At 35.1% G+C, this 26,782-nt stretch overlaps 1 protein-coding gene across 4 annotated transcripts in view; it reads left to right on the top strand.

Moving 5' to 3' along the window:
• Positions 1-26,782, top strand: part of TBCK (TBC1 domain containing kinase) — a 247,690-nt gene that overhangs the window by 180,314 nt on the left and 40,594 nt on the right. For all 4 annotated transcript variants that reach the window (XR_009503344.1, XR_009503343.1, XM_059923375.1 and 1 more), the window contains exon 24: positions 16,098-16,273. Coding sequence is in view for 2 of the 4 variants with exons in the window: in XM_059923375.1 (XP_059779358.1) it covers positions 16,098-16,273 (176 nt within the window). In the remaining 2 variants the exon portion in view is untranslated. The remainder of the gene's footprint in view (positions 1-16,097; positions 16,274-26,782) is intronic.

Raw genomic sequence — 26,782 nt, 5'->3', positions numbered from 1 at the left:
ACTATAATATTTTAAAGGTTTACTTCACCACAAGAAATATTGCCTGTAACTCTTTTATCAAATATTTTTCCTTTTCTTAGATTACTTTTTTATTGCATATTAAGTTGTATTAAGCCAAAAGGAGGATATGAAGACATTTTTTAACAACTTTAAAATAGAATATATCTAGAATAAATTTTGCAGAAATTTTTCCATTGCATTATAGCTGATAATTTGTTAGTTGTAATTGCTGTTAACATTTAACAGACTTTTTTTTTTTTTTTAATTTATTTTTTCGGCTGTGTTGGGTCTTCCTTTCTGTGCGAGGGCTTTCTCTAGTTGTGGCAAGCGTGGGCCACTCCTCATCGCGGTGCGCAGGCCTCTCACTATCGCGGCCTCTCTTGTTGCGGAGCACAGGCTCCACACGCGCAGGCTCAGTAGTTGCGGCTCACGGGCCTAGTTTCTCCGCGGCATGTAGGATCTTCCCAGACCAGGGGCCGAACCCGTGTCCCCTGCATTGGCAGGCAGATTCTCAACCACTGCGCCACCAGGAAAGCCCCAAACAGACTTTTTGTAAATAAAATAGATTTTCTTATAAAAATTCTATATTTTTTTCATGCCCAATTTATGTTTTGGAATCTAGAACTCTAGTCAGATCCGAAATGAATTCAAAAATTAGTTTGCCCTTGAAATACTTTCATTTTCAATAAGAATATTTTTTAAGAAATGGGTACTAACCAATTTAACATCATGGAAATTATCCATTAGATTAATCAGTTCATATTCTGTAATATTGTGTGTTATAAACCTAAAGTACATCTTGATGATCTCTGGCTTTAGCCTGGTTGTTACATATACATAACCTTTCTGATCTCATTAAAATCAGAATCTCTTGATTTATGTGAGAGAAGTTTGAAATACAGCTGAGTACATTATGAACATTGAAACTTCTGTATCTATATTCTTATAAGAATTGTCTGGAATGGTTTGTTGTGTGTTAAAATAAATGATTAGAGATTAGAGACAAGTAAGTATCCTTCAATTTTAAAGTCTTCTTTCTTCACAACTAAAATTTTGAATTTCCCTTCACTTAAGGTATCTCGATTATATATCAAATAACAGTGGTTGGCTGATACATGATATTAGCTGATCATTCCACCAGATATTAGTCATGGTAATAACAGTTAATACCACAAGCACGTTAGAGATCTCACCAGCCTTGTCCTTGGTACAGCAATAAGGACGAGAGAGGTAGATCTCTAGACTTTCTCCTGTCAGGATTTACTGAAGCTTCCAGCCAGAGAGTATTTTGGTTGTTTACTTGACTTTGGTTATATAGTGAGGGGAGTGATGGGGGAATTTCCCAAGTGACAAGGAACACATGAACAAAAATTTCCTTCTATGTATAAGGAAAAGAGTAAGAGTGAGAGAGAAGGGTGATGAAGTCAGTAACCCAGTTCAAGTAAAGGCTGTACCTTGGAAAGGTAGAGTTTGAGATGAGAATATCAGTTTGACTAAAATACCTCTTAGTCACCAGCTGGCTCTACTTCCTGCATTTCTGCTGCCATTGAAAGCTGACCGTAAAGTTCTATGTGGAATAGAAGCTCTGTCGCATTCCAGAAGGAAGGTTTCACAAGTTCTACCTTTTGGGAGCTCAGCTGAGTGGAGCCACTCTCATGTTTAACATTTCCATCTTGTTTACCTCAACCCAGGAAATCTGTCAGGTTCTGGTTTTATATGGAAAATTATTTCCAGAATCTTTTAGAAAACTGTATAGAGTAATACCAGAACCACCACTCCCCCCAACACATTGCCATGTTGACCCTGTTTTTGATCCTTAAATCCCTATGAGAATTCTTCACTTACCGCCTCCATTTCTTCCACCCTCACTTCAAACCACTTTAAACTATGAAATGTTTCCCAGCTACTTGTCTTTGAAAGGCATAAGTTCTTATTGATCCAAGTTTATATAAGCATGTCATGCCTTATGAATAATACTTTACTAAGCCTCACAATTAGAATCATTCCTGAATCTCTTTAAGTAGAAACTCCTTTGGTGTCATTAAATATTATGTGTAGGTTTCTAACTTGTCCTAAGAAGTAAGCAAGAGTTTTGTGACCTATTAACAGTTGAAAATCAATCAGAAAAATATGTCATAGAATTCTAAAGCTAAAACAAACATAAGATATCTGATCCTGCCCCTTCATTTTATACATGAGAAAACTGAGGCCCAGAGAGATGAAATATCTCAAAATATCAATATTGTATATCAAAGAGAAAATTACTTTCTTTACAGAAATTTAGCTTACACACAATTTTCCAGGAGCACGTCTATGAAAATTTTAGCATAAGATCCCTAATCACTGAAAAAATTCTATCTCCATTCTTCTTTGTGTTTCATATTCATGTACAGTATCTCTTTTATTTGAGGGAGAAAAATATTCTCTCTAGTATGACAGCTGTATTACACAGCTTCCAGAGCATGATAGTTTTATTTCAGACTCCATTTCAGATGCTATATTTCTATATCTTAGAAATAGTAACCTTTCCTATTTTCCCTAAAAACAAGGAGAAATGAAAATACTATAATGCCATTTAAACAATTTATTGTTTTAAATATAGGGATAAAAGTAGCTTTGCAGATTGATAAAGTTTTTGATGATAGTTTTTCTTTGTTAAAATTCCTTTGAGAATGGTAGTTAATGTCTGCCTGTGCCATTTGCAAAAGCCTGTCCCTCCTCATACATGAGCTAGAAATATCTAGCACTAAGAAAGCAGAGCCTATTGTAGACATGGGGGAAAACAAGAATTGATGGATATTGCTCTAAAAAATCTCAACTTTATGTATTCTAAGCCTTGTTAATAGTTTACATAGTTTAAGATTTTCTCAGCAGTGTATATCTGTGCCTAACAAAATTAACATTTTTTCCTTTTTTCTTCAAAAATTGTGTATTATTTCTCATGACTTAAACTGCAGTTTTTATGTGGATAATTCCAAAAATATGATCCTCTAACCATGACTTCTCCCAAACACCAGTTTATGTCTCCAACTGCATTTCAACACTTCAACTTGGTAGACCCTAGGCACCCTCAATTTTATACATCTACATCAGAACTTGTCTTCACCTTATCTACTATCTCACTGTTACTATCTTCTTTTCTCCCTTAATCACCCATGTCCAAAACATAAAAGCCATCATTTACTCATCCCTGTCCTTTATCTTCCATATATTTTCTTACAATGCCTCTCATATATTCTTCCCCTTTATCAATGCACCCAATTTTACTGAATAGCTACTGAGTTCCAGGCTCTCTGCTAGGTAGTAGAAGTATAAAAACAAACAAGTCCTAGTCCCTGCTTTCAAGGAGCTCATGGTGTATTTATTGGAAGAGACCAGTATCAGTATGGAACAGGGGTTGTAAACCTGAGACACTCTGGTTACATACTTGTAAACTAAACTTTTAAAAATTCTTTCAAAATGAAAATAGCAGCCTGACTGAAATTTCTGCCTTGTTCATGCCAGGATGAATTGAAACAAATGTGGAAAGGATTTTAAATGAGAAAGGCTTTATTCAGCATACCTCCTAGAGGTAGAACCGAAGCCCTAGAAGTAGAATCAAAACACCTTCCCCATGTGTTTGATAGAGTTGCTTCACACAGAATATGCATGTAAAGCCCCACTTCTTTACTTGGCAAACTCCTCTTCATCCTTTTAATCTCAACTCAAATGTTACCTTTTTAAAGAAGTGTTCCCAAACTGTACACTTTCTCCTGGCAAATGAACCACTCCTTATGTATCATGACAGAAACCAAGTTGCAGTAAGTTCTGGAGTGAATGAAAAGAAAGTGGAGATGAGAAAGTAGAGGGATAGTAGCTAGGGAAGTACTTGCCCCTTGGAGAGTAATTTTATTATTTAGTATTCATTCTTTATGTTTATCTTTCACTATGAATGGGAGAGAATTGGATGTATTTGTAGGCCTAGGAAAAATCTGTAGGCCAATACAAAACTGTATTTGTAGGCCAGGGGAATGACTGAAGGAAAAGAGAAGGTAATGAATAGAGCAAAGCTCTCGATTTCCAGTGTCATCACTTAATCTAAATCTTCATAAAATTCACTTTCTAACAAGTCTTTCTGCCTATCATTTTTCCCACCTCTAATTCGTCCTTCAAAATATGGCCAAATTAACCTTCCTAAGATACTGCTGTTAACATGTGACACATTCCTCCAAAAATCTTATATCCTTGAGCTTCTCTGTCTTTCAGAGCCCTCATGATCTGTCCCCTACCTACTTACTCAATACTGTTTCCCTCTAATTCCCAGGATGATGCTCAGCTCAGTAAGACTAGTCTCTTCATTGTCTTTTTCATAGCCATTGACTGTAAGTTCTATACGAACAAGTATCTTTGTTTTTGTTCATTAATGTATCCCAAGCACATTGCATGGTACCTAGTAGGTGCTCAGTAATTATTTATGGACTGTTTCCACGCTCATTCACACTTCAGAACTCTTACAGTTACCTATTTGTGCAACACTCTTCTTCCTTTTTTCTTTTTTTAATTAATTAATTTATTTATTTATTTATGGCTGTCTTGGGTTTTCAGCTGCACGCGGGCTTTCTCTAGTTGCAGCGAGCAGGGGCTACTCTTCATTGCAGTGTGCTGGCTTCTCATTGCAGTGGCTTCTGTTGTTGCGGAGCACAGGCTCTAGGAACGCGGGCTTCAGTAGTTGCAGCATGCGGGGTCAGTAGTTGTGGCATGCGGGCTCAGTAGTTGTGGCTCACGGGCTCTAGAGCACAGGCTCAGTAGTTGTGGCACATGGGCTTAGTTGCTCCGCGGCATGTGAGATCTTCCGGACCAGGGATAGAACCCGTGTCCCCTGCACTGGCAGGTGGATTCTTAACCACTGCGCCACCAGGGAAGTCCCCCTCCTTTCTACTTTTCTAAACCTTACTGATATTTCCTGACTGAAGTACTACTTCCTCCACCTATATTTTGGTAACTACTTCTCCCCATATTGTGTTTATTCTGTGTTCTTATAGTATGTAGCTGTGATCCCATACATGGAATCTTATAAGAGAAGCAGTGTAATGATGTGGTTAAGAGCTCAGACTCCAGAGCCAGACTAAATTTGAATCCTGGCTCTGTTACTTACTGATTATGTAGCCTTTGTTAAGTTTTTTAACCTTTCTCTGCCCCAATTTCCTCATCTATAAAATGATCAAAATAATAAAACCTACCTCATAGAATTGTTGCAACATTGAAATAAGCTCATATATGTCAAGTGCTTATCATAGTGACCAGCACATAGTAAGCACCATATAAATATTTTCTGTTATTATTGTATAGTTTGTTATTGCTTTTTTTTTTGTATTTGATATCATTTATTACCTTAATACTTTGAAAAGTCAAGGCCCACATACACACACACACACACATATATATATTATTGCTTTTATGTTAGTCTTTTTTTTTTCCAACCAGATTAGGGACTCTTTGAGGTGGAAATGATATTTTATCTCTCTCAAGATGGCCAGCACAAAGCTAGTAGATTAAATATTTGTTAATTGGTGATTTATTAAAAATTTAGACTGTAATAAGACTTTACCATGAAATTCAAGCTGCTTCATTTGGGATGTGATTTTTAATAGCAACTTATTTTATATAAAGATCTACAGTCTACCAAACATTTTTACACTTATTATATCAATTGATCCTCACAGTAAATTCGTGAGGTAAGTGTCATCCTTCTCGCAATACAGCTTAGAAGTGTAAGGTCTGAGAAGGTAAGCATCTTACCAACCTCTCTCTCAGCACTGCCACGTCTCCTTACTTCTTGCCTGCTCAGATAGGTATAGGACAGATTATTAAGTCTTCTGTGCAAACAGGCATTCTACTACAAAACAGAATGTCAACCACCCCTTCTTTCAGATATGCTCGAATCTCTACAAATGATTGTCTTGGGCACTCCCCCTCACTTGCCTCGTGAGGGAGGGGGGAGTGATTTGAGTGTCCAGAAACACCCACTTCTCTACCCTGCAGGATGAGAACGGAAGGGCATTTTATCTTGAACAAAGGGGATGCTGGGATGATAGTTGGAAGTAGTAGAGTAATTTCTGTCCCTTCTCAGCCCTGGGGGAGACATTGGTGGCTTTTGTTGGCAGTTTCTATTATTTGGTAGCAATTAGAACCTCTTTGTTTCAACCTAGGAACAACATCATTCAGCATCCTGTTACACATACATGCATTTATTTATCAAACATTTCAGCACCTTCTCTGGGCCAGACCCTCTCATCTCTTGCTATGAGAGATACAAAAGAAATCTAAGAAATTTAAGCTATTGATATACCTGGCTCTTTGTTGTCATCAGCATGTTTATATTGATCCAGTCTCTCTCCTAGAAACATGACATGTCACTTGAAAAGATCCTTGAGTAGAGTTTTGCTTTTATAAGTTGTCCTAAAGAAAGTTTATTTTCATCGTGTTGAAACATACATTATTTAATACATGATTAGCCCTGTGATGTTTCCTGCCTTAAAAACATGCCTACTTTTGCTTTTCATGCTTTCTGATTTATATTTCCACCTTTCTTTTAGAAGATTATCTTTCGTGTTACAGGTGGTGTTCCAATTCCAATTATTCGGTGAAATTTAATAGTCTTTCTAAGTGTTTTTGCCTGAAATTAAGGTAGATCTCTATAGGAAATGTATGCAATGTGTGTCACTTCCTGTGCTGCCTTATTTTAGGTTCTAGAATTATAAAGTAGATATTTAATAAATGTTACTTTGCTTCCAAAGTGAAGAGATTTTAAAAAGACTCAAAGAACCAGTACTATAGACATTTTGAGGTCATCCTGTCCCTGAGAAAATCCCTCAAAATCTTTAAGAAACTATCAAATCTATCATGTATCTTCTGAAAGCAGCACTCCTGGCCTCATTTATACCGAGGTACTATAAATATCTTTTGGAATCCTTAATTTCCAAGGATTTGGAAGAGAAGGTAATTATTTATATTAAGATTTTATCCCTCCTTCTCACCCTCCCCCTAAACACACACACACACTCACAAACACACACAAAATAGCATAATATATGACAGTTGCTTCCTTCCGTAATGAAGGGTGTTTGTTGTTTTGTTTTTAACCTTCTAATATACATTATGAATATGATCACATACAGAGCTGTTTCTGAGAGCAGGATCAAAATATATTACTCTTAAAGGAAATACAATTCTTGCTAAGAAAAATATCAGCCATTTAGGCAGTAATCTACTAAGTAATTTCTACTATCTTACATTAAACAAGGAAAACTTTATAATTATTTAGTGATGATAATGTAATTTACATTTGTGTTTGTAGAAGTTTGGAAAAGTATGTTAAATATTCTTCCACATAGCCAACAGGCCCTTTTCTCTAAATTTTTCATACATTTGATGAAGAGGTGGATAAACATCAGTTTATTCAAATATTTCTTCATGCAAAAAAGAGTAGTCCTTACCAATGAAACATTCCAGTGAACTTCAAACATTTTTTATTCAATTGTCTATATTAAGTTTTGTGTGTCTCCTTTCTGAACTTGAATGCATGAAAGCCTGCCCTACTTGCTGATCCTTTTTTTAATCATTTTAAAACTTATCAGAATTTAAGAATAATAGTGATTTTATTGTTTTTCTTTAACATCTCTATATGTTTTCTAGTGCCAGATCTGATTACCTACAATGGTGAATATAGCCATGAGTTCTTATTTGTGAAGCCTTTTTATATTTCTGTAAATATTTGAAAAGAATTGTCTTCAGACAGATTAGATTCATAGTTATGAAGTATTTAAGAGAAGTATATAATAGTGCTGGTTGAAAACAATCTCATATTTTTATAAGTGTTTAAATTTTCAAAAACAGCTCATGCTTAATTATTAAAATTTAAAACCAGAAAATCATTAAGAAAAAAACCATGTTAATTCTACTGACTCACAGATTACCACTCTTACCATTTCTATGCATCATTCTTATATATATGAAAATATATTTATACACACATGCATGTGTTTACACACACACTCACATAGTCACTATGATATACATCACCAAACTGGTATCGTGGTGAATTTATTGTTTTATAGGGTCTTCTTCCCCTTGATAATATATCCTGAATATTTCCTCTACTAAGTAGTATTTTTCTAAAATATGATTTTAATGCATGAATGGTATTTCTTTATATGAATTCATTGTTACTTATTTATCCTATCACCTTTTATCATGTGTTGACATTATTTCCAGTTTTTCATAATTTAAGAAAAACAATATGTGTTGATAAATATTTTTCCATACTACTTTGTACAATCTGTGATTATGTCCATGGAACAAATTTCTAAAAAGAAATTTCTATTGCATGCATATTTGAAAGTTTTTAATGCATATTACCAATTTTTTCTCCAGAAAGTTTATGTTGATTCACACATCTAAAACATGCGTATTTTATTTTACTTATTGATTTTTATTGAAGTATGGTTGGTTTACAATGTTGTGTTAATTACTATGTACAGCAAACTGATTCAGTTATACATATATATACATTCTTTTTTTTTAATATTCTTTTCCATTATGGTTTATCGTAAGATACTGAATATAGTTCTCTGTGCTATACGGTAGGACCTTGTTGTTTATCCATTCTATATATAAAAGCTTACATCTACTAACTCCAACCTCCCAATCCATCTGTCTCCCAAACCTCTCCCCCTTGGCAACCACCAGTCTGTTCTCTATGTCTGTGATTCTGTTTCTGTTTCATCGATAGGTTCATTTGTGTCATATTTTAGATTCCACATATAAGTGATATCATATGGTCTTTGTCTTTCTCCTTCTGACTTACTTCACTTAGTATGATAACCTCCAGTTGCTTGTATGTTGCTGCAAATGGCATTATTTTGTTCTTTTTTATGGCTGAGAAGTATTCCATTGTATATATATACCACATCTTCTTTATCCATTCATCTGTTGATGGACATTTAGGTTGTTTCCGTGTCTTGGCTATTGTGAATAGTGCTGCTATGAACATATGGGTGCATGTATCTTTTTGAATTATAGTTTTATCCAGATATATGCCCAGGAGTGGGATTGCTGGATCATATGGTAGCTCTGTTTTTAGTTTTTTGAGGAACCTCCATACCGTTTTCCACAGTGGCTGTACCAACTTACATTCCCACCAATAGTGTAGAAGGGTTCCCTTTTCTCCACACCCTCTCCAGCATTTGTTATTTGTAGACTTTTTAATGATGGCCATTCTGACCAGTGTGAGGTGGTGCCTTATCGTAGTTTTGATTTGCATTTCTCAAATAATTAACAATGTTGAGCATCTTTTCATGTGCCTTAAAATGCGTATTTTAGAGTTCTTCCCTACACACTTACTGTCAGAGTTTAACCAACAGCAAAAGATTGTACACTCAAATTAGGATAATTCAAGAATGGTTATAATAATTACAAAGGTATAATAGTTACAAAGATAATCGTGGAATGTTGGTGAAAATGTAAGAGAGATAATGCAGTAAATTATGAACATTAGCGACAGCCCTGTTACAACCTAAAGGCCAAAAGGGATCAGGGAGGAAGAGGTTATCAGAACATGAAAAAGGAGAAGCAGGTAGAGAAAGCCATCTTGAGAGGAACAGTGACCTTTGGTCAACAAACATAGCCAGGCCAAGGTGACTTTTCAAGTAGGGAACCAGGGGAATATATATCCTGACCTTACTCTCCCTATTGTCTGTACCACCTTAAAAGCCAGAGGACCGAGGGTCCCTCTTGTAGTTGCAAATAGAGTCTTCCACCCAGCAGAGAACGAGGCAGGAGCCAATGGAGAGTGAATCTGGAGGGACAAACAAAAGATATCCCAGAACACTTACATACTTTTTCTATGATTGTATATACGTTTTTTTTAATATTTCTATGATTGAGGTAAAAAAATTTTCTTTACCTATTTGTATTTATTTTGTCAAGTATATGTATACATCTCCCCTCCCTTCATTTTAACTAAGCAGATTTTTTTCTTATTGGTTTGTGTTATTGATTAAAAGAGTTCTTTATATAATAAGGGCATCTTAAATTTTTTTCACATATATTTCTCTTCTTTAAGAGTTCAGCTTTTTCCATATGCTTAAAAATAATTTTAGTCATCAATACTTATTCTTTTGTGATTCCAGTTTTTACACATAACTTTTTGTTCCACTTATAAATCATTTTGTTTTGTAGTATAAGATAGAAACATGATTTTATTTTATTCTAGGTAATAAATGGCGCCAACACTATATCCTAAATAATATACCCTTTCCCCCAGTGATTTGATATGGAATCCTATTCTTTTACCAAATACTTATATGTATTGGAGTCTGTTTCTGTGCATCCCATTATGTCCTGTTAGTCTTCTAGTCTATTCTGGTGCAATATCATGTGGTGTTATTTTATACAGTTTTAACATATAACAATGTATTTTATTATTTTTCAACATTTTCTTGACATTCTCACCTATTTAGTCAAATGAACTTTAGAATTTATATTTCAAAATCAAAAAGAAAGATCCTTTTAGAGTTTTGATTAAATTGTAATATATTAATACATTGTTCTGAGGAAAAATAAAGATCTTGTAATATTGAATCTTTCTTTCCAGATAGCATTTTATGTCTCTCAGGTTTTTCAAATGCCCATCACAGAACTCTTTCATTTTCTTTAAATGTGATTCTCTTATTTCTAAGTATTTTGTTTTGGAGGAATAGTTTGATATTGTGATTGAAAGCTTTTGCTCCTTGTGTTTTCTTACTGGCTGCTGCTGCTGTAGAGAAAAGCTAATGATTTTGTTGTATGTATGTTGTAACTAAAACCGTACCAAAATCTTACCAGTTTTATTGGATTTTCCTCTGATTATTCTAGATTTTCTAAGAAGACTATTGTCTAAGAAATATATATTTTTTCCAATATTTACACTCAGTATTTATTTTTCTTATTATCTCCACAGCAACTTTCATAACAATAAAAATAATAATGCTGATAGCTACATTATATTTCTCCATTTTTATTTTAATAAGTCTGCCTCTGTGGTTCATCATTAATTATCATGTCAAATATTTGAGATAAAGAACATCTGCCTTAATGAAATCTTTCATCGTTCTAATTAACTTTCCTTCTGATATGTGTTTACCATGAGTTTTTCTTTTTCTAAAATTGGGAATAAATGTGAAATTTTATCACATATGGCTTTGTGTCACCTACAGTGATGATTACATACTTCATATCCTTTGACTAATTAAAGGTGATGAATTATGTTTAAAATTGTCCTAATATTGAACCGTCCTTCATTCCTGGAATATGCCCTACTTTGTCATAGTATGCCATTCTTTTAAATTGCTACTGCATTCAGTTTTCTAGTTTTGAGATTTTTTAAGAATCTATATTCTTAACGAATATCGGGGGGGTGTTTAATGCTATCTTTGTTAGATTTAAGTATTAGGTTACGGTCACTTCATAAAAGAACCTTTCAATGTTTTCTTTGCCTTGGAACAGTTATGAGATAGAATTGCTTCAGGAAAAAAATGTGTTTGGCACCTTCCTTTAAAGTAATCATTTAAAAACTAAAATTTTACCTGTATTTACAAAGTCTATTCAGTTTTTCTGTGGCTTTTGAATACACACACACACACACACACACACACACACATATCATTCATCAGTTCTCTTCAGCTCTACTTAGGCCTATGGATATTTAGGTCTATTCAGATTTTATATTCTTTTGGGAATATTTGGAATCAATTTTTTTTATTTTTTCAAATATTTTTACATACTTATATTCTTTCTCATTTATAGATAATTAGGAAGGAAGAAAGAGAGAGAGAAAAAAGAAAGAAAGAAAGAAAGGGCGATATATAAAGAAAATATGTAGAGGAAGAAAAAATATATATATATGTTTGTTTATATTTTTCTCATTTCTTATCGTGCACACAGTTCACATACAGGTTTTCTAGTTTTATTGATATTCCCCGAAGTTTCAACTCTATTTTTTTTTATCTATTTTTTCCTTCATTCATATTTTTATTATCACTAAATTATTTTGCCTACTTTCCTAGGGATAGTTTTTTGTGTGTGTTTATTTTTTTGCCTTCTTTAGATACACCTAACTTCTTTCAATTAATTAGAGTACATTTTGTAAGCTTATATGGTAGCAACTGTCATCTTCAATTTTTCAGTTGAGGAAAGGAGAAATGGCTGTGAGAAATTATTGAGGCAGACACAGATTTCAGTGTTCTTGATTAACCGTTACAGTGCCCAGAGGCTAGAGAGAATCTGATGATTTGCCATCCCTGAAGAGTCTGTCTAGTAATCCAGACATAACACTAGACTCTATAATGTTATTTAATCATATTTTTATTCACTCACTCATTCATTAAATATCTATTAAGTTTTTTTGGTTCCAGACCTTGTGCTATCTTTTGGAGATACAAATATGAAAAGACACATAACCCGCATTCAAGGGTGTTGTAAGTCAAGAGGAGAAACAGATAATGTATTACAAGTATAATAATTACTATGATGGAGGTATATACATGTTGTTTGGGAAACACATACATAGCACAAAGTTACTCAGGAAAAGTAATAGAAGACTTAGAAAAACCATTTTATTCATTTATATTCAACAAATATATTTTAATATCTTTTATGTGCCAGATAATTTGCTGGGACCTGGGGAAGACATAGGCATAAAAGTCATTTTCCTTATCCTTGAGGAGCTCTCAGTCTAGTGGGAAGTAAATAATCCTATTATAATAAAGATGTGTACCTGATACCTATGCGGACACAGAAGAAAAACTAAGTAAGACTACCAGGAGTCAAAAAGACTTTCTTCACAGAGAAAGTAGTATTTGAGCTGATACTTGTAAGGTGAGCAGGGATTTATTAGATGGACAAAGTGCGACATTCTAAGCAGAGGGAACAACGTGGGCAAAGGTGACACAGTGGTATAAAAAGGCAAATAGTCTGCTAATGCCAAAGTACAAGGTACAAGGTGGTGAGGGATGAGAAAAAAAGGTGAAAGATAACAAACATTTATTGAACTCTGACACTGTGTCAGACACTATTCTAAATATTTTATATAGATTAACATTTAATTCTTACAGCAGCCTAGGAGGATTCAGATAAATGCTGTTATCCCACTTTATAGATGAAGAAATTGGGCAGAACGGTTAAATATCATGTCCAAAGTCACACACTGATGAGTGGGAGGCCAAGATTTGAGTCCTGGTAGTCTGACTCCAAAGCCTATGGTCTCCTGCCTATTATAGACAGAGACCAATTTATAAAAGGCTTTATATTCTATACCAAGGAATTTGGATTTCACTCCATCAATGTCTAGAAGCCATGGAGGTGTATTTAATTATAAAATTTACATGACGAGATTTTAATTTTAACTCATGGCATTTGGCATATGGATTAGAAGGGATGACTTTAAATGAAGAGCAGGAGGGAGTGAGAACGCAAAAAAAAAAAAAAAAAAAAAAAAATGAAGAGCAAAGCAGAGGAAAAAGGAGGCAGCAAGAGGGGCAAACAGCTTCTACAGTCCATGTAAAGGATGATGGAAGCCCTGAGATAGAACAGTGAATCACGCAACAGATTCAAGAGTTATTATGGTGGAATTTGGGGATATGTTAGATGGGAAGGAGGAATAAGGAAGAATGAAGAATCTACGATGATTTTCAGATTTCTGTCCTGGGTAACTAGATTGAAGTTAGTGCCAGGACCCATGACAGAAAATATGGGAAGAGTGTTCTAGATACTGGCTCTGTATTCTCATAGTTAATATGCCAGGGATGCAAGGAATTTTAAGTACCCGCAAATCAGTCAGTGTGATATACCAAATTAACAAATTAAAGAATAAAAACCATATGATTATCTCAGTAGATGCAGAAAAAGCTTTTGAAGCATAAAAAAGTTTCCATTTATGATAAAAACTCTCCAGAAAGCAGGCATAGAGGGAAAATACCTCAGCATAATAGAGCCCGTATATGACAAACCCACAACTAATATCATACTCAATGGTAAAAAGCTAAAAACATTTCCTCTAAGACCAGGAACGAGACAAGGATGCCCACTCTCACCACTTTTATTCAACATAGTATTGGAAGTCCTAGTCACAGAATCAGACAAAAAGAAATGAAAGGAATCAAAATTAGAAAGGAAGAAGTAAAGCTGTCACTGTTTGCAGATGACATGATGCTATACATAGAAAATCCTAAAGACACCACCAGAAAACTACTAGAGCTGATGATGAATTAGGTAAAGTTGCAGGATACAAAATTAATATATAAAAATTATTGCATTTCTATATACTAACAATGAACTGCCAGAAAGAGAAGTTAAGGAAACAATCCCATTTACCATCAAATCAAAAAGAATAAAATACCTAGGAATAAACCTACCTAAGGAGGTAAAAGACCTGTACTTGGAAAGCTATAAGACATTCATGAAAGAAATTGACACAAACAGTTGAAAAGATATACCATGTTCTTGGATTGGAAGAATTACTATTGTTTAAACTATCATATTACCCAAGGCAATACACAGATTCAATGCAATCCCTATCAAAATACCAATGACATTTTTCACAGAGCTAGAATAAATAATTTTAAAATTTGTATGAAAACACAAAAGACCCCAAATAGCCAAAACAATCTTGAGAAAGAAAAACAGAACTGGAGGAATCATGCTCCCTAACTTGAGATTATACTGCAAAGCTACAGTAATCAAAACTGGTACTTGCACAAAAACAGACACATAGATCAATGGAACAGAATAGAGAGCCCAGAAATACACCCACACACCTATAGTCAATAAATCTACTACAAAGGAGGCAAGAATGTACTATGGACAAAAAAGTCTCTTCAATAAGTGGTGCTTGGAAAACTGGACAGCTACATGTAAAAAAATGAAATTGGAACATTCTCTAACACCATATACCAAAGAAAAGTCTACCATTTCAGACTCCAGGTACCATGACAAAGTCATTCTTCCAGTAGTTTAATGGACACAGTAATATACCTGTCTTGTTACCAGGTTTGGATTTTTGCTTGCTTGGTTAGCGTTATCACTAACACATCCAGATAGCCCTTTCAGAAAGCCCACTCTACTGAAAGATAATTTTTATCAGTAACGTTGCTAAATAAATTCTGACTCTAGGTTAAAAACAGAATATTAATTTTTTTAAAAAGTCATCTCATACCAATTGGTTTCTGATGTTTGGATATCTAAGTTTAATATAATTGTATGTACAGGTTCTTGGGCAGAAATGATAATAGACATTTTCAGAGCTGTTCTATAGTTATTCTAAATTCTTGTCCATTGTCAATAAACAAAGTTGCATGAATTTGAAACCCTAGTCACACAGGAAAATACCAATGTCAGTGATACTAAATAAGACATAAATTGTATAGAGGAAGTTCTACTTTTATGCCCCTAAGTGGATATTGTATAATGAATAGTAAAATTGCATATAAAACTGTGTAATAAAAGGAAAGCTAGACTCTGTATTTTTATATTATAATTATTTTTTTAAAAAAGCAAAGTAGTATAATTTGTCCAAAATATAACTTACTAATCTCCTAAAGTTAATTTGCAGAGGAACATGCTTGCAACATATTAAAGTTCTTTGCTGATACACACAAAAAATTTCAGAAAGTTATGAATTCGTCAGTGATTCCTCTCTCCTTCTGTTCTTACCATTTCACAGGGCAATCGGTCTTTCCTTTGAAAAAACACCTCACATATGATGCATTTGATTGGAACCAACACCAAGGTCAAATCTTTCTTAAATCAGTCAGTTCTGCCTCATCTCTTTCTATCACATTTGAGCCAGGAACTTGTAGTGAAGCAAAAGAATAATGCTTTCCTATATGTGTGACTAATAAAAAAGTAAACATCAGTGGTAGGGAATACAGTTACACAGTACACTGCTAAAATGAGATACAGTTTCCTGTTCTCTCATATGCTTTAGTGATTGATATAAAAAACCTGAAGATATTCTGTACTGGCTATAGTTTGTCTCTCTATAATGTTCTCAATGTTTGTGTTGTTTGTGCATTTTTTTTCAGTCAAGAGAATCCATTCCATTAAATGACCTAAAGTCAGAAGTATCACCCCGGATTTCAGCAGAGGACCTGATTGACTTGTGTGAGCTTACAGTGACAGGCCACTTCAAAACACCCACCAAGAAGACAAAGTCCAGTAAGCCAAAGCTCCTGGTAGTTGACATCCGGAATAGTGAAGAGTATCCTTTACACATGAGTTTTTAAAGGGTGGTACTGCTTCATTCACATTGCTTCCTCTTAACTTAAAGGGCATGTGGTAGGAACAATGAACATAGTTGGGATTCCTCTGAATTCAGATAGCTAAATAACTCTCAAACTGGATGCCAGAACAGACTTGCATAATGTTTCATAAGATAACATTACATACCAGAAACCTTAAAATATTTCCCAAGCAACACCAGAATAGTGGGCTATTTTCTTGGTTTTTGTGTTTCACTGCTGTATATTGCTGTTCTTGTGGGAATTTGAATCCTTCCTGGTATAGATAAAACTTCAGCAAAGATGAAGAGTAAGTATTTACTTTGTCTACCTCATAGCCTAGAGAGGAAAGTGAGCCAGATCTCAACACTGAACTTTTATTTATTATAATTTTCAAAATATTGGCTTATAGAGAACATGTTAAAGTATTTTCCACTGACATTTTAATATTAAATGTACCATAACTTCTGGTGGTTTTGCTTGGCATTAAAGTATGAAAAGTTACAAAATAGTAATAGTTCAGTCTTTCTCCTTATATTTTCATCATCTGTCAGATTTTTGTAAAGCATGCCTTGATGCTCTATACTCTAGAATCTAGGTAAATGATTTTCAAATTTTTTTGGCACCAGGTAACTCCCTTTTAAAATAAAATCTTTCTTAAAAACTCAATATGTAAAATATAAATGAAGTTTTTTACAATTAATTTTCTTCATAAGTTAACATTTGTAGCATTTACTAACTATAAATGAGGGTTATATGTAGATGAGGGTTAGCAGGTTGTTGGTTTCTTATATGCTAAAATTGGCATGTAAGTTTTCGTGCACATATTTTCAATCATAATTTTTGAAGTGAAATTTTAAAATGAAATTCAAACCATACATTTACAGAACTCCTGAAGCAATCCCTAGAATCTTAGGTTACTGAAAATACAGTTTGAAAGCCTGCTATTTCAAATGGTACATCACCATCTTTTTGTGATAAGTTTCTACTTTCCCTAAACTGTGAGACCCCTGAGTTTGGAGAGAATATAAATGTTCATGTTCCTGATGTTATGGCCTCAGGGATACTAGAAGTTCCTTAGCAGAGTAGATGAGTGGACTCCCAAAAGAAGCATTCAAGCCAGTGGACTGGTTGGGGACCCCTGATGTAGACGTTCTTCTTATCTGTTACTTCAAGGGTTTAAAATACTTTTAGTTTTTTAACTTTTTAGTTGGTTTCTTTTGGTTGAGCCTTTAGTTATAGTCTCATAAAACCATCAAAAAAAGCATAACATTATAGTGCTTTATTCTAATGTTTAAGCACTATTACTAAAATAATTAAAGCAGTTTATGTACACACTGCTCTCCTGGTATTTCCTTTCAAACTACTTAACTACTTGAAATTTTAAAATATATACAATATGAAAGTGACATTCAATCCAAGTTTTCCAAACCTTGTAGACCGACTTTATTTTTTATTGATATTCTCCTTTATTTTCTGCAGGATAAATATAAATAGAACAGTAGAAAGCAGAGCAGCTCACCTGAACATTGTTCTCTGATAAGTATAGGTGAGTTGCCCAATGTAGGAGTACCTTTATATCATCCCACAATACTTGGTTAAAGTTTGGAACTAGTCAGAGACCTGGCTTGGTTGTTGTACTATCTGCAATTACAAGCCAAATGAAGATAATCAGTATTTCTCTGTGCCACTTTAGACTGAGGGTGGGTCCAAGGGAATGAAGAAAGGAAAATAAAGTCACTCATCTTTTACGACCCTCCCGAAGGACCCAACATGTGAAAATTTCTAAATCCCCTTTTGAAAGCCTGATTAAAAACCAAGATGTCTTAATGTTGGGCCATTTATGCTCACAACATTCCTAACTTTTCCAGGATGCTCTTACTTTGCCATGTATCTACTTCTGTCTCACCTCTAAATAACAAGTGTTGACACATGTATATCCATCATAGTGCTTTGAGAGAAACCACAAGCTAAATGACTTCCAAAAGTCATTGGTTATCACTAGGTCTTTTCTAGTATCAAGAAAACAGTGAAGAATGGAGAGCTGTGGGTTCTAAAATCCCCTTTGGTTGAGGCATCCAAACTACCTACATATGGCCTTCCAAGGCCGGAAAACTCATGGACCTTTTAAAATGTCTTATGATGCATACCCATTTGATTACGTTATGAAGAAATAAGTAACATTTCTAACTCTATTAATCTTTTTTTTTTTTTTTTAATTTTTGGCTGCGTTGGTTCTTCATTGCCACTCACGGGCTTTCTCTAGTTGCAGTGAGCAGGGGCTACTCTTCCTTGCTGTGTGTGGGCTTCTCATTGCGGTGGCTTCTCTTGTTGTGGAGCACGGGCTCTAGGAGCGCGGGCTTCAGTAGTTGCAGCACGCAGGCTCAGTAGTTGTGGCTCGCAGGCTCTAGAGGGCTGACTCAGTAGTTGTGGTGCACGGGCTTAGTTGCTCCAAGGCATGTGGGATCTTCCCGGACCAGGGTTTGAACCCGTGTCCCCTGCATTGGCAGGCGGATTCTTAACCACTGCACCACCAGGGAAGTCCCATCTAACTCTATTAATCTTAAATCCTGTGCTCAAGGAATTAAAGGCAAGGAAGAAGTGTGTGCATGGTAATGAAGAGATTCATAAATTAAGTGCTTCAATTAATATGGTAGAATGTGATGTTTGATTTTTTTAGATGTCATTATTATTAATAGCAACCAATAAATATTACTCTCTGTAGTGCTGTGGGTAATTTTTTTAAGAAGAAGGTATAAAGTATACTTCTTATTCACTAGGTTGCTTTTGGTATGAAGAATATAAAACATTAAAATATTTCATGTGGAAAATAAATAAACAGTAAAGACAGTATGTATTAAATACTAAATGAGTGGTCCAGACAAAAACTGCATCAACAGGAAAGTAATCTCTGAATAAGAGAAGCAAGATGTGGATAGGACTCATGTCCTTTTAATTTCTGTAGCCCCAGCACTAGGTTTGGCACCTAGAAATTCCCCAGAATATATAAAAGGAAAAGTCAGGATGGCAGACACAGTGTCCCACACTCTCTTACCTATACCCATTGAATTTTCCCTTCAATGTTATAAGGAGACAGTTGGCAATATGTAAGTCCTTTTGCATTCTGTAAGTGATCCAGTGATTTCTGAGGCCTTTCTTCCTTTAAATCCAGAAGCAAGACTGTACTCATAAAAAGTCAGTAGAATCAGAATTTAGAGCTAGAAATATTCATGTAATCTCACATTCATTTATTCAACAAATATTTACTGGTTGTCTTAGTGTGTGCTAGTCAGTAGTGTACTAGATTTTGAGGATTTGTTGGTAAACAAAATGGCAAATTCCCCTGCAGTCATGGAAATTACATTTTAATTGGAGAAATAGATAAATATATTTATCATATGGTCTTAAATAGCAATAAGTGCTATACATAAAAATAAAGCAAGGAGAAGGATAGAGAGTGATAGAGTTTGACAAAGTACTGAAGAAAAGACTGAGAAAAGGTTATATTTCAGCACAGCTGAATGATGTAAAGAGGCAGGCTATAAATGATGCAGGGAGAAACATTCTAGGCAGAAGGAAGAGCGAAGGCAAAGACCTTGATCTATGAACATGCTTGGCCATTTTGGACCAGCAAGGATACCAGTACAGTAAGAGAGGAAGTCAGAGGAGATAAAGTCACTGAAGCCAGAAGGTATGGGACAGTCAGAAATCTCCACAGTGTGATTTTAGAGTTACTAACATGCTCTTAATTGCTTGGATACCTGTAATCACTGATTCCTAAAAATCTACCATTAGAGACTTATGCTGTTGGTTAAAGACTTTTCACTATCCTGTTGAAAATGCAAATGTACATGGTGGCAGTATTATGCTTTACCTGTTACTTTAAAACAAGAGGCACTTAGAATGAATAGATTTATTAAGATTTAACAGATTCAAGTGAATTGACTTCCAGTAATAGCTATCATTAAGCTCTCACAGTGTGCCAAGCATGGCATAAAATAGTATCTCTATTTTCTGGTGAAGAAACTGAGGCTTGAAAAGGCTTAAGCAACTTGCCCAAGGCCATATAACTGACAATTGGTAGAGCCAACCTCATGTTCCTAAGCTTTATTCTCCAAGCTTTATGCAGGTGGCTGTTTGGTCTCTTCATAGGACTGTTAAGCAAGCATAAACAAGACTGAGAGAAATCAGTTAATATAAATTAATGACTGAGGCATGTATTGATTCCAAACTATGTGTTCAGACACAGTGCACATTCCTTCAAATCTTACACACAAACTCAGCTATTGCTTTCAGTGCCTCTGTATATACAGGACCTAATCCCAACTAAATAAATCTAATAGTTGTCTTTATACTAACACAGCCACAGATTCGAGGAAAAATTAACTCTTTTAAATATTGGAAAGCAAATTTGGAATGCTTTGAGAGAGGAAGCATGTTAGAAAGATTCTTTCCTGCTATAGTAACTTAATTTATAAGATTTAGTATATTCAAAATATTTTTTATTAAATTTTCCCAAAACTATCACTAAGATGCTGATATTTTAAAACTAACAAATTAAGCCTGTTGAAATCCTCATATTTTTTGAAGGAATCATTTTTGTAGACTCTTAGTTTTGCAGTTAAACTCTGGGATTAATGTGACTTTCCCTATCTGTTTAAGAAATGAATAAATATTTAATGCTACTATATTTTTAAAATAATTTTATTTCTCCCATGCCAACAAATTATAGTTCTGTACAGTAGAGGAGAAAAAAAAAAAAACTCTGTTAACACCTTTTTCTTCTGCAAAGAAAGTTACATTTGAAGTGTTGTTTATAATGTTTTTCAAATTGTTTATAGTCTCCCTATATAATTTTTATCCTCTATTTTGCGTTTATGGATCATTGAAACAGGAAAATTTGGCTAATACAGTTCTTCATATAGGTGATACATCTTCATATGGGTGAAAACTTGTTTTCCTCATATGTGTTTTCAGGAGAGTAAATGTATAAAATTAACTTTCATGCCATCTTTCTTTACCTATGTAAAATAATTGAAGTGATTGTTTATGAAAAGGAGGGAGGCAACATTATCCTTCAGCAAAATAAGTTACTGTCTACCAACGAATTCAAAGGACAACCTTACCACTCCCTAGAACTCTCCTATGCATGTAGGGGAAGAAAAATATCTTTTCTTCTCTACTTTTCTAAGTTCTCGGCTTGGGCCCCTGTAACAGAAGACAAATTCACAAGACAAAAGTATACAAATTTATTTAATATAAGTTTTACGTGACGTGGGAGCCTTCATAAGAAAACCTAAAGAAGTGGTTAAACCTGAGTGTTTTTAAGCTAGGTCTGATGAAGAGTGAACAGTCACAGGAAAATGTGATAGGGCAAAAGGGATTTGAGCTAAGTGAAGTAGACTTTTGTAATAAACTGAGGAAAACTTAGCAAGGCCTGTCCATTCAGATTCCTCTTGGTGTTCCTCTGTCTTGAAGATAAGGATGTACCTATCCTCTGGGTATAAGGAGGGCACCTCTCAGTTGAAGGTTTTATGACCTGATTCATGGGAAGGTCAGAAAGTCCTTCCTACACATGACACTTCTCAAATTTCTTCAGCTTAAGATATTCAGTATGCCAAGATGCCGTAATTTAAGGTAGCATGTCCTGAACCCCATCACCTGAAGTTCTGTTAAAGCTTTAGTCATTTAGCTTGTGATATAAATATTCCCACTTAAAATAAAAATACCCTGCAAGAGGTCATATTTTAATCTATTATCAGTTTTTATGGTTGTAGGTGAGGAGAAGCATGTCAACAATCTGAGGGAACTACCCCTAACCTCAGTGGGGACCAGTAGGGAAGAGGAGTACAGAAAGGGAAAGCTGGAGGACATGAAGATAGACTTCACACACTTGGCAATAAAGACATAATCCCAACTTTACAATAAGAAGGAACCCTAGAGATAATCAAGTCTACGTTCTTAATATTAGAGCTAAACAGCTTATATCAGGGAGGCTAAACAACTAAGTTTTTGTTGAAATCCTATTTTATTTTTGTTTTTATAAGAAAGAAACATTAATTGTTAATCTAGGTAAAGGTTCAGGTCAGTTATGTTTGTTCTTCAATACATAATGGAGGTTTCAGAGCAAATAATAATTGAATATTTGAATAATTGAATATCAATAATAATATCAATAATTGAATATTTTAAAGAGACAATAGAAAATGTTTCTCATGTAGTGGCATAAATTTCATAAGTACTAATGTTAATTGCTTTAAAGATAATATACAAGTTAAACTGTTGTTTTCTTAATATTTCTAAATATTTAGAGTTTCAAATTTCCTGGAGTTCATATTAAGTGTGGTCTTAGCCATGGAAATGTGGGTCCAACTATTATCTATGAACATAAATACTTTGAAAGAATGTATTCTCATTTCCTTGAAGTCAAGGCTTTTTTTGCAGCTTTATTTGTAAAACTCTTACCTTTTTTTTTTTTTTTAATATCAGAAGCTATAGGAAAGACCACCTCAGACTTAATTTTTTTAATTTGAAAAACACATAAACTCAATTGTTTTCATTATTACTCCACATTATTCCTCCTTAGTAAATGCTAGTATTGCTCTTGTCTCTGTGTCCTGAAGAATTAACTTCTAAAAAAGTCTTCAAGGTAATATAGAGATACTTGTGTTCAGAGCAAGATAGATAATGTGGAGGCTTTAAGATTTTTTTTCATCCCATTTGGATCTAGGTTTAAGCTGCTTGAATTATAATTTCTATCCAGTTGTATTCCCATATCTGAATGGCACTTGTATAATGTGGGAATATATGATAGCCTCTACTGAAAAATGTCTCCAGTGTCTGGATTAATAGTTAGTTGTGAGAAGTACATTAACTGTTGAAGAGATCCTATTTGCTCTGACACCCATCCATTGCCCCAGTTCCTGAGTGCCATCAGTCTCATTCCATCAGCCAGTCAGGGCTTCCCTGGTGGCGCAGTGGTTAAGAATCTGCCTGCCAATGCAGGGGACACGGGTTCCATCCCTGGCCTGGGAAGATCCCACATGCCGCGGAGCAACTGGGCCCGTGAGCCACAACTACTGAGCCTGCGCTCTAGAACCCGCGTGCCACAACTACTGAAGCCCGCGCACCTAAAGACCATGCTCTGCAACAAGAGAAGCCACGACAATGAGAAGCCCGTGCACCGCGACGAAGAGTAGCCCCCACTCGCTGCAACTAGAGAAAGCCTGCACATAGCCAACGAAGACCCAACACAGCCAAAAATAAAAAAAACAAATTAATTAATTAATAAAAAAAAAATCAGCGAGTCGTTCCTGCATGAGAACCTGCTTTGCTAGGTTAAATCAGAGCCCCTGCCCAACAGGAGCTCACAGTCTTGTGGCTAAGACACGTTAGATAGATAATTACAATACAGTATGAAATGCTCTATGTCTGAGGCATACTCAGAAAGCCATGGGAATATAAGGATGGTCACCTAAGCCAGGTGATGCCTGAAATGGGTCTTGAAAGACAAGTGGAAGTCACCCTAGCAATGAAGAGAAAGAGGACATTTCAGACTGAAAAAAAAACATAGTGTATGGGTGCACAGAGGGTGAGGAAGACACATTCAGGGAATCACAAGTACTCTGGATGTGCATGGCTGGAATATATGATGGTGGGAAGTGAGACTAAAGTAGGCAAAGGCAGCTTATAGAGAATGTTGCATAACATGCTAAGAAGTTTGGGTTTTATTCCATAGGCTGTGAGAGTATTAGAGAATTTTAATCAGGTAGGTGGCATGCTCAGATTTGTGTTTTAGAGAGATTAATGCAGTGGGAAGAAGGATGAGAATGGAGGTAATGGTGCAGGCAAGACTAGAAGGATAGAATCACCCAAAGATTTGATGTGCATAAATATTCCTTCATATTTGCAGTCACAGAGAGTGAGGTCTCTAGCTTCACCCTGAAATAACCTAGTTTTACTAGGCCCTTTGGGTTGGTATCTGTGCTGGAGAAAATCCAGGAAAATGACTTCTGTTGTTTCTTTTTTTCTCATACTGTATTTTGACAAAAGAGAATTCTATATCATGGCACTTACAAGTATTGATAGGTAGTGGTGCCACTAGCTAGGAAGGCCAGGAGGCATTTAGCGTATTTGCAGCTGCCACTAGTTACTCTAGGTTTGGCACAATTCTGAAATCTATTTACTCAGCAAATATGTTAGATGTATTCTAGATACTGTATTAAGCATTGTAAGAGTTTCATAGATGAGATAAATACAGATCCTTCCTATAAATTATTTAAAGTCTTGGTGGAAGTCAGGTACATTAGTATGTTTTATTTAAAATCAAATTGCTGTCATGAGAGATATACAGATACTGTGGGAAGGGAAACTGTCATGGAGGAAACTCTCGAAGCATGGGTAATACTTGAACACTCAAAAATATGGAGAAAAGCTATTTAGGCAGAGAAAAAGACAGGAACTAGGCAGAACATATACTGGAAACAGTATGTAATTCAGTTTGGCTGGTATTGAAGTAAATAGTTTGGTTCTATTCATAAGGGCTGAACTGAGAAATTTGGGCTTTGTCTTATAGGCAGCCATGGAAGGTTTCTCAGCATGGATGTGATAATCGGAACTGTGTTTCAAAATTTTTAATGTAACATTGTGAATAAAATGGATTTCCAAGGGAAAAGATGAGAGTTGGAGAAAACAGAAAGCTACTGCGATAGTCTAAGCTCAAGGTAGTGAGTGTCTGAAATAGGCAAGTGAAAATGAGACTAGAGGTAGGAGGATGCTATTTATTAGTACACTACAGTTGAATGTTGCCACTACTGAGATGACAAAAATGAGGTTGTAGACTGACTTGGGGACGGTGGTGCTGTTCAGGGAAAGCAACAATAGACTTAGCAAGAAAAAATGATACCTAAGATATAATTTTTATATCAGTTAATGCTATTTAGTTACATAATAGGAAACTTTTGGCTTTTGATATATTAATATTAAAGGTATAACATTTACTTTGAGCTCTTTAACACTAATTATAATTAGCTAACATAGCAAACAGACAAGCCAACATAAAAGTACACATACCTTCAGAAGTAGTCTGGTAAGATACTAGTATGCTTTGTATAGAGGTATGATGTCACTAAGTGAGAAATGCTGTGCTCTTTTAGGATTTAGAAAACATGAGATTATTTCTGTGTTGAATTTTGAGCCATTAAATATTTTAAAGGAATTTAAAAATCTTTTAGTAAAGTGAAGAATTTTTCTGGAATATGAACATTTACCTATGTAATTTACCTATATGGTGTACCTATGTTGTTCTTAGAACTGATATATTTTTCTATCTGCTTGATTAAAGTATGATGCATCTACTTGTAGTACTTTTATATAGACTGACTTATGAATACAGGAAAGTCTTTGTATCTTAGAAACCTACAAGATAATGCATATCATCCTTACCTGTTAATATTGTTCTGATAAGCCAACTCTTTTTATCACAAAAAGAATTTAAGGTACAAACACCTGACCTGGTGACTGCTGTAATAACTAGATGCTTTTTTGTTTGTATAGCTACTGTTATTCCATAGAAGAGATTTCATTGTAATTACTGCTGACTTCTTTTTTTTTAAATATAAATTTATTTGTTTGTTTATTTATTTTCGACTGTGTTGGGTCTTCGTTTCTGTGTGAGGGCTTTCTCTAGTTGCGGCAAGCGGGGGCCACTCTTCATCGCGGTGCGCGGGCCTCTCACTGTCGCGGCCTCTCCCGTTGCGGAGCACAGGCTCCAGACGCGCAGGCTCCAGACGCGCAGGCTCAGTAGCTGTGGCTCACGGGCTTAGTTGCTCTGCGGCATGTGGGATCTTCCCAGACCAGGGCTCGAACCCGTGTTCCCTGCATTGGCAGGCAGATTCTTAACCACTGCGCCACCAGGGAAGCCCTACTGCTGACTTCTTTAATCATGTCTTGTATCTTTTAATTCCTTCAAAGACATCATCAAAAATCCTAATAGCAAAAATGTCTTATAAACATTGAAAGGTAAAAAGCTAGTGTTTATGTGTGCCATTGTTTTTTATCGTGGTTTTTGCCAAAACCAAGCTGAAAATTATGGTGGACATTGTTATAAGTACCCTGTCAAGATGTATATATGATTGGGACTAATTACCACATAAATACTTGGGCTTCTATTGCCTTAATACTCTCTAAACTGGGTACTTTGAAGCTGAAGCTTTTTAAGTTTACAGTATAGTGTCTGTCTGTTGGGTAGTACACTCACTATAGAACCTCTTTAAGTGTGGGTATTGTTTACCCCATGCCTGTGTTTATGCTGACAAGCAGTGGCTTTTCTAAATGCAAAAGGCAAATGCAAAGAGTCCAAATTTTTGTCTAGAATATGAGGAAAGCAATGAAGTAACAGTCATAATCCTAAAATATATATTGTTGCATGTTCGTCTCTAATACTACCTTATTATTAAGAACTTATACATACTTGTCTTCCACTGCAGTAC

This window comes from Balaenoptera ricei, chromosome 5 (assembly GCF_028023285.1).
Source record: "Balaenoptera ricei isolate mBalRic1 chromosome 5, mBalRic1.hap2, whole genome shotgun sequence".
NCBI classification, from domain to species: domain Eukaryota; kingdom Metazoa; phylum Chordata; class Mammalia; order Artiodactyla; family Balaenopteridae; genus Balaenoptera; species Balaenoptera ricei.
Note: the sequence above shows the minus strand (reverse complement) of the source record. Positions and strands in the feature narration are given on the sequence as shown.